General features: G+C 28.2%; 2 protein-coding genes across 2 annotated transcripts; one reads left to right on the forward strand and one right to left on the reverse strand.

Moving 5' to 3' along the window:
* Positions 1–346: 346 nt before the first annotated feature.
* Positions 347–1,386, forward strand: LOC145834871 (pyrimidine-specific ribonucleoside hydrolase RihB-like). The gene has a single exon (XM_082942392.1). It carries the CDS (start codon positions 372–374, stop codon positions 1,377–1,379), a length of 1,008 nt encoding a protein of 335 aa, XP_082798518.1. The 5' UTR covers positions 347–371; the 3' UTR covers positions 1,380–1,386.
* Positions 1,387–3,043: 1,657 nt separating this feature from the next.
* LOC145835087 (uncharacterized) lies at positions 3,044–5,077 on the reverse strand. The gene is made up of 2 exons (XM_082942631.1): positions 4,961–5,077; positions 3,044–3,298 (listed from the first exon to the last, which is right to left on the reverse strand). The coding sequence occupies exons 1-2, from the start codon at positions 5,075–5,077 to the stop codon at positions 3,044–3,046; spliced, it is 372 nt and encodes a 123-aa protein (XP_082798757.1).
* Between the last annotated feature and the right edge of the window lie 3,640 nt (positions 5,078–8,717).

Genomic DNA, 8,717 nt, shown 5'->3' on the forward strand with positions numbered 1-8,717 from the left:
ATATGTTGTTTTACTTCGCTGTCAGTTTTTCTTTTTATAAAAAAGTGTAATCAGATAAATACACTAATAAGTCTAGTCTAAAATTTGAGTTAGATAATAAAAACAATTCTCTTATATTTAGTTTATTTAGAATACTTCAATGTTTTTTTTCTTGTGTTTGTTTCAAAACGTTAAAAAAGTAAACTGATAAGTTTAAAGTAACTACGAGAGATCAAAATAAAGAAAAAAAAACAGCTCCAATAATAAAATAAATAAATAGTCTATGCTCATTTACGTTCTATTTTTCTTTATATATAACATATTTAAATTGTTACAAATAACATAACCAGACAAATTTAATATACTCGTAAATACACACAAGAAAATAAATCATGACGTCACAAGTAAGAAACGTCATAATGGACTGTGACACGGGCGGCGATGACGCCATCGCCCTCATGATGCTGTTACGTCATCACTTGGAGGGGAAAGTCAACGTAATCGGGGTCACGTGCGTAAGCGGCAACACGCCATTGGACAACGTCGTCCACAACAACCTGCGGATGCTGAAACTTTTTGGGCTGGAGAAAAAAATTCCCCTTTTCGCGGGTTGCAAGGACCCGCTGGTCCCATTGTCCGTTTACGACACAGACTCCATTTTCGGCAAGGACGGTTTAGGGGATTGCCCGGACATGGAACCCGCAAGGAGGAACGACGATCTGGTTTTAGTCGAGGGGAAGCACGCCAGCCAGGCCATTGTTGACCTGTCTAGGGAATTTCCCGGTAAACTGGACGTCATAGCAACGGGGCCGCTGACCAACATCGCTGTCGCTCTAAGGTTGGACCCCGAGCTGCCCAAAAGGGTGGAAAACATTTTCATTATGGGGGGAACCCGAAACGGGGTGGGCAACATAACCCCAGCGGCCGAGTACAATTTCTACGTGGACCCGGAAGCGGCGTTCACCACATTGAGGGAATTCACCAAAGTTGAAACCTGCAAGTGCCATTTGATCGACTTCGAACTGACTGTAAACAACTCCTTACCAAAAAGTTGGGTGTTAAACGACTGGCTGCAAGCTTCGAGTCAGGGGAAAACCCACAAGCAGGAGTTCGCCCTGATGGTCCTGAAACCGCTCATTAAATTTTACAAGGAAGTGGTCAAGACGGACAACCAGGTCATATGTGACAGCTACGCCATGGCGATTGCGTTGGACCAGAGTGTCGGGTTGAACCCGGAAGGGTTGGAGGTGTGCGTGGAGACGGGGGGAAACTTTTCCAGGGGCCACCTGATCTGGAACAGGACGGGGGAGAAACACGAGCATTTTCACGGTCCGCTGATTTTGTACGGCGGCGTTGCCATGGATAAGTACAAGCAGATGCTGAAAGATGCGGTTGTTTGAAAAATAAATAAAAATAGTTATGTCCTATAAAATATTGTGGTTATATAATAAGTTTTTTGAATAATATAAATAATATATATGAAGTTTGTAACTTATTTCATAAGTTGTTTGAAAAATTTTTTTAAAACTTTTTTTTATTTTTTTGTTATTTTTTCTTATTACAATTGTTTTGAGCTTTTCGGTGAAACTTTTAAACTATTTTTAAACTTATATTGATTATTTTAACTACTTTTGACTTAAATGCTAGATGAACATTTTTTGACGTTTGAAAAGTTTTGCAGTATATACTTTGTTTTTTTATTAGTTCTTATCTTTTAATTTAAATATAGTATAATCTTATACATCTGGCTGTTATCACTATATTTTACAAAGAGTTTGTATTACTTTTACTTTAAATTTAAATACTTTACTTAAGGTAAAATGTTTTGTCCTCATTAGCTGTTTTACAGATTTTAAATTTTGTTCAGCTCATACCGCACTTATAGAATTTAGAATAGAATTTTTTTACTTTGACCGAAAATCCATGACTTTGATTTTGTTGCCTTATTTTTGCAACAACTATTGTGCATAGTTTTAATTATTAGCTTTTAGTTTTCGACCTCAGGAGTTAACACGGATAGTTTAAAAACTTTTATTAATATTAGTTGTTAATTTTTTTTACATAAAACCAAGAGGAAACGAGTTTGTAGGAATAAAATAACAAAATTTCAAAAAGTGCTTAAATTAATATAAATAAAAAAGTTATTGGGTATGTTAAATTAATAACACAGTTCCACGAAGTTCGAAATGAAATTACAATCAATTTTATCGTTAATCTGTTCTACCAAAAATCTTTTTATATTCTTTTATCATAAAAACATACAACAATGTATAACAAGTTATCATGATCAAAATGCAGTGATCTAGCTAGAAGTTTAATAACTTCAACTACAATATACAGTCCTGAACAACCAAATTTCAAAATACATTTATATGGCATATAAAAAATATGTATGAAAAATTAGTGATGTAGTACTAAATTAATATTAAGCAAAGATAAACGTGTAGCTTAAGTTTAAATAAACCTCACGAACTGCTTACAAGCGGAAGCTATAACTACTTAAACACAAATATTTTTTAATAAAGTTCAGTATTTAACTATTGTAAAGTAGCTTTTTTCGTTTTCAATTAAAATTAAAGTACTGATAAATTAGTATAAGCACTATTTTTGAATGCCAAACTTCATCTGCATTATTAAAACAATTGAAAATTTAAAAAACCTATTCAAAAAAATACAGTCTATCAGTCGCTACTAAGTAGTAAAAGATTTTAAGTTTATTTATATCTAGGAAATTAATAAAAAGTTTCTTCTACAATGAAAATTGTTAAACTTACTTAAATTGAAACTGTTTAAGTATTTAATCAGCTACTTTAAGTTGTAAAATAAAAAAAACTAAATTTCGATCAATCAAGCTATTTAAATTAATAGAAATATCCAAATAACATACACAATATTTTTAAAATTCATTTGTTGTAAAATTTTTAGAACTTTCAAAATAAAAAGAATACACATGTCTAAACAATAAATTCGTTTTTAAAAATTTATTTCTTTCAGTTTCAAACGGCTCTTTAGCTTATTTACTTAATCCACGTACAAAACACACAAAAATCCCCTGACACAAAACTCAGTCGTAGTAGAAGTTCTTGAACTTCGCCACCGCCTTCGTGCCCTCCGCCATGGCGTGCTTCTGCAGCTCCCCGGGCAGCACCTTTTGGGCGGCCCTGGCAATGTCGTTGGCCGTCATGACCGACCTGTCGCTGGACTGCATCTGCTTCTTGGCCTCGGTGGCCACCAGGGTGAACATGTAGTTGACGAGGACGTTCAGCATGTCCATCGCTTTCTTCGTGATGCCCGTGTCGGAGTAGATCTCACGCAGCACCTGTTTAGGGGGTTTTTGCTTCAGTTTTGGGTTTTGGGTTTTATTCATTAGTCCTTATAAATCTTTTGATGTGGTCAGCTTTTTTAGTATTGCTATCGTTTTAAAATGTTGTACAAAGCTTTCCGAGTTTTGGAGAAAATTTTCCGAGCTAGCCCTGAGTTCTGTTAGAAAAAATAGGGGTTTTTTGTTTCAGTTTTTTAAGGTTTTGGGTATTTTTTAGGGGTTTTTAGGGTGCTGTTAATTTTTTAATGCTTGTAGCCCGTGTCAGGTTGAGTTTCGCCGAGCACCTCTTTAGGGAGTTTTCGCATCTTTTTTTTTTCTTTTTTTGTTTAAATTTTTATTTTGGTTTTGTTTTTTTTTTGTTATTTTTTTTAAGCCTTTTGGCTTTTGAGTAGTTATTTAAAAACAAATTCTAAATACTGTGGGGACTTTGTTTTAGCTTTTGAGGTTTGTAGGGTTTTTATTCATTTTTTTTTTGGAGTTTTAAACTCAAAGTCCCTTTTGTGTGGTTGTAAATTGAAAGGTTTTTGTTAATTTTTGATGGTTTTGGGGTATTGTAACGTTTGAAGTTTTATCAGTTTTTAAACCATTGAGATTTTTGTGCTGTTATAAAAAAGTTAAAACATTTTTTACTGAACAACTAAAGCTTTTAGAGGGTTTGGATTTTTTTTCATTAATTCTGATAAAACCTCAATATTTTTGTGCGTTTATAAGTTAAAAATTTTTTGTTAAGCTGTTTTTAATGTTTGCATAAAGAATTAATTTAAGCAGGGAAAATTTAGAAATATACCTATCTTATTAAGAGATTTTTTGAAAAGTAAAAGTTTTGAGAAATTTTTAAGTAAATTTGAAAAAAAAACAGATTTTTATGCAATTTGAAATAAAAACAACCTTTTATGACTTATAAAAATTAATTATTGTTTTTTTCAACCTAAACCAATTGGGTTGTTTTGTGTAAGCGTGCCAGCTTTGCTTTAACTTTTAGAGTTAAAAAAAAAACTCTTAAAGTTGATTTTGTGAAAAATATGTTTTTCTTACCTTTTTACTGCTTTACATTTCTCAAAATACTTAGTTTAATCTATTTACAAGATTTACAAAACAAGCATAGAAAAAGAAATATTTCTTACTCAAGTAAAAGTTGAAAATTTTAGGCACTTAAAATTTTATTTAGAAACGGAGTGTAAGAGAATTTGAAATTTATTCCTACTAGTAAAGTGAAAACCATTTTAAAGTTATTTGGTTAAAAATAAGCTATACCAATTTAGAAAATTTAGTAATAAAAAAAATTGTTGAAAAAACATATTAATTCCCAAGTGAAATTAATCTAATTATGTTTGCGCTATTATTAGAATGTGTTTTTTTTAAACTATATAACAATTACTTTAAACATTGATATTTAAAAGGTAAAAAACTTGTTTTATTATTTATTGTCAATGAAAAATAATTTATTTATTAAAAAAAAAGTCATGTGTCAAATGCTTTTTTTTGTTTTGTTATTAGTTATAAACTAGTAGTTGAAAGTTTTCAATTTAAAATCAAGCTACAACAACTTTTTAGGAAAATTAAAGTTCTAAAGTTGTACAAGTAGTTTTCGAAACTTTTAAAACTTCAATAAATCAAAAGACATAACTGAAATTAGTCAATAAAATACTAAAAAGAAACCTTGTAAGAGTAGTTTCTGAAATCTGCGTGTTCGATTCCATCGTTCGAAGATCCATCTGAGGAGCTCGATTCCTGGGCGGTAGATTTTTTTGTTACCTTCTTTTTTGTTGGTGCCATCTTACTTGCTAAAAAAAGTTCATATTTTTAATTTGGTAAATTTATTCTTAGAATTATCAAATAAACTTTTATTACATAAGCACCTTGTTGTAGTCAAACGTTCAAATAAATGAAGTTTAAATTTGACTATTACTCTAGTTGTTTTAATTTGTTTATACAAGTAATTAGTTTTAGTACTTGCTGAATTTAATATTTTAATTTTATTTAATATTGATCAAAGCTATGTTTTACGATTGTTTACTGAAACAGTTAAAAACTATTCGAGGCCTTAGTTGAAGTATTTTTTTTTGAGCTTTTTGGACGACTGTTATTAAGATGACTCTTTTATACTATCAAAGTTGCTAAACTGCATCGCAAAGTATCAGTTTTATTAAAAATAAATATTTATTATCACTAAATTTATTATACATAAAAAATAAATAAACTTACATTAGGACCAGATTCCGACAAAGTCAATTTTTGTGTAAAAAATTATCAACAAAAATTTTAATGTTTTTATGACGTAGAATTTGATTTGGGATTTATTTTTTCAGTATTTTTTTGTAGTGGAAATAAAACTAATCAATATAAACTAGTAAAAAAAACTTTGAAATAAATTAAATTAATCAATATAAACTAGTAATAAAAACTTTGTTGATTAAATTAGAGGTGGAAAACTCTTTATTAGTCGGGCCAGAATAACGAAAAAAATCATTTGCAAACAAGTTATTTTTGAAAAGTTCTACTATAAAAACTGAAAGACTCATTAATAGCAACATCTAAATGAAATAGTCATATAATAAACACTGCTATGTAATAAAAATCAAACTTAGAGAGCATTTCAAAATATTTAACATTAAAATTTCAAATTTATTGGATTTGCACAATATATTCTCAAGCTAAAAGTCACACAGCGGTCGGAGATTTCTGTAGGCGGGCCGGACCTAGTCCGAGGGCCGTACTTTGCCCACACTAATCTAAATAACTATTCTAATAAATTTTTTAGTATAATATTTGTATAGTTTATTGAACGACAAAAAGACGTTCAAAGTATTTGGTCCAAAACCTTTCGTATATGTAGTTCTGTTCTACTAATTGTTATAAAACTTTACATTATTTATGAAAAAGCACAAACACTGCTTAAGTATTTTGACTTTGTTTTTTTATTAATAGATCACAAATATTTTTTAAGTAATATCTATTATTACAATTTTCTGTTATGTTTTTAACCTTAACAAAACTGTTTTTTAATTAAAAATGTAAACTTTATATTTATGGTTCAAAAATGGTTATAGCATAAAAATGAATAGCAGAATAATACTGTTTAATTTGTTATCGCCAGAATAATTAAGTTTCTTTTTATCAAAACTCATTTAATAAACTAAACACGAATATAAAACAAATTTTAATCCTTTTCTGACTTTATTGTAAGCTTTTGTTTTGATATAGAAAATTCATATTGGTATAAAAAACCCAATACGACCAAAAATTACTACTAATGTAATAAATTAGTTTGTGAAATACATTTAACTGCTTTATTACTATTAATGTTTAAAAAATTATTAGATTGCTTTCTACGATTTGATTTCTTTTAATATTGTTCTTTTAATCAATAAAAGAGTTTTTTAAAATTAGTTGGGTTTTTTAATTAAGTCAACGTTTTAGATTAAATACAGTCAACTTTTTGTAAAGTTATTTAGACAAGATACTTAGATAGAGTCAGCCTTTTAAGTTATAAACATAAATTCTCATTAAAAACAAGGAGTATAGATGTTATGTGTAAAAGTTACTTTGTTGTAAAATTTCATATTGTAATCAGTTATTTATTTACTTAAAATTCAACTTTTCAACTTCAAATTCTAAATAAATCTAAAAGTTCAAACACAAAGGAGTTACAAGTGAATTGCACTTAATTTACAAATTTAATTTCTAAAGATTTTCAAATACATTTTATCTACTTGGAATTTAGACTACAGCATTTACTTTTTTTTTACCTTCGCGAATTCTTAAATATTAGCAAATTTTTGATTGAGGTATTTCATAGTTTAACTAGGTTCAAATGAAATTGTTAGATTCAACACCAATAAAATCTTTATTGTGAGTTCATTTTATAAATTATTGAATGCAAGGCAGAGATTCAAAGAAAAGAGTTTACAAAAAAAAAACTTTTAATAAATACAATTAAAACTCCTTTGGTTCCAACAATACTAACATTGTTGTTTAATCTTTTCTATAATTTTATTTTATTGTTTACTCAAAAATAAATATTCTAGTCTCGAAACTTAATTTAAGTAGTATATATACATTTGTCAGCACTGTTTAGTTTTCAGGTTTTCTTCAATAAAAATGTCTGGTGGTAGAAAGAAGAAAAGAAATGTTAGTTTTTTATAATTAATTTTAAATTTGTTCACTTGATTTGATCTCGCAGTCGATACATAAACTTTATATTTTTAGTTTTATGATTCAACCTTATTTATTATTTTTTTAGAAAGCCAAAAGTGCATATGGTGGTAAAACTCGTGTGAATTTCATTGGTTTAGTAAGTTTAAAAAATATACCTTTTAAATAACATAGTTTTTTATTGAAAATCTAAAATGCACTCATTTAGTAAATGGTTTACAAAAGACCTTTCGGTTATAGTCCATTATTGATACAGTTTATTGTCTTGTCCCGGACAAGATATTAAATTTTTTCCGAATTTGTTTAAATAGTATAATAATTTAAGTAGTTCTTATTTTAATAACTAAGCTGCAACGTAAACATTAAGAATATGTTTCAGTTTAAAAAATTCGTATTAACTAATATTTATATCAGTTAACTTTATAACTGTCTTAGCCATTTTTCCATTAACTAACTATTATGCAATACTAATAATATCTTCATTTAAAAAAAGTAGTTTTTAACCCGTAAATAAGTAAAAATAAATTAACTCTCCCCTAAATAAATAATGTTAAACAGGATAGCAACAAAGAAAATTCTAAATTAAATCGTAACACTACTCTTGCCAAGTTAATGGAGGACTATTGTTCAACAAAGTTTATATAATTGAAAAGTTAAGAAACAAAATTACTTTTCAGAGCTATAAAAACTAATTTTTGATTTTGAAGTTATCAAAAATGTGTTAAAGTAAATTCTAAAAGTACTTTATGTAATTGTAAAACAAAAGTTTTTAGATAACATTTAATGTATTTTTACAAAACTGGAGATGCCTTAAAAGTGAAACTTTAAAAAGCAACAGGTTTTTAGACAATTTATGTAGTTAAATGCTTAAAATTTTTTCAACTTGTTACGCTTTTAAAATTTTAAAATGTCATTGGTTAGTAATTTTTTTAAAAAGTGTTATAAAATTTTTTGTAATGTTTTAAATTTAAATGCTTAAGCTTTTTATTAAATATTAATTTCATCCTTATGGGTTATCAATTGAGAAGGTTGTTTCAAAATGACGTAGCTGTTACCGAAAAATGGATACCCGAACCCAAGGTATGTCCAATTCCTATTCATTTATAAGGTATAGCAGTTAATATCATACTTTACAATTAATTACTTTTTAAACTTATTGAAACACCATCTCAAAGTAGTAGTTGACAAGTTAAAAGAAATAGTTTGAACTAAGAGTTACACTTTTTTTACTGATGTTTATTGTTTTTATCAAATAACTACA

Source organism: Thalia democratica, chromosome 4 (assembly GCF_965202585.1).
Source record: "Thalia democratica chromosome 4, ktThaDemo2.hap1.1, whole genome shotgun sequence".
NCBI lineage: Eukaryota > Metazoa > Chordata > Thaliacea > Salpida > Salpidae > Thalia > Thalia democratica.

Coding starts and splice junctions, on each gene's coding strand:
- LOC145834871 (XM_082942392.1), top strand. CDS start 372: ATGACGTCACAAGTAAGAAACGTCATAATGGACTGTGACACGGGCGGC.
- LOC145835087 (XM_082942631.1), bottom strand. CDS start 5,077: ATGGCACCAACAAAAAAGAAGGTAACAAAAAAATCTACCGCCCAGGAA. Junction 3,299..4,960: donor TCAGAAACTACTCTTACAAG/GTTTCTTTTTAG, acceptor CCCCCTAAACAG/GTGCTGCGTGAGATCTACTC.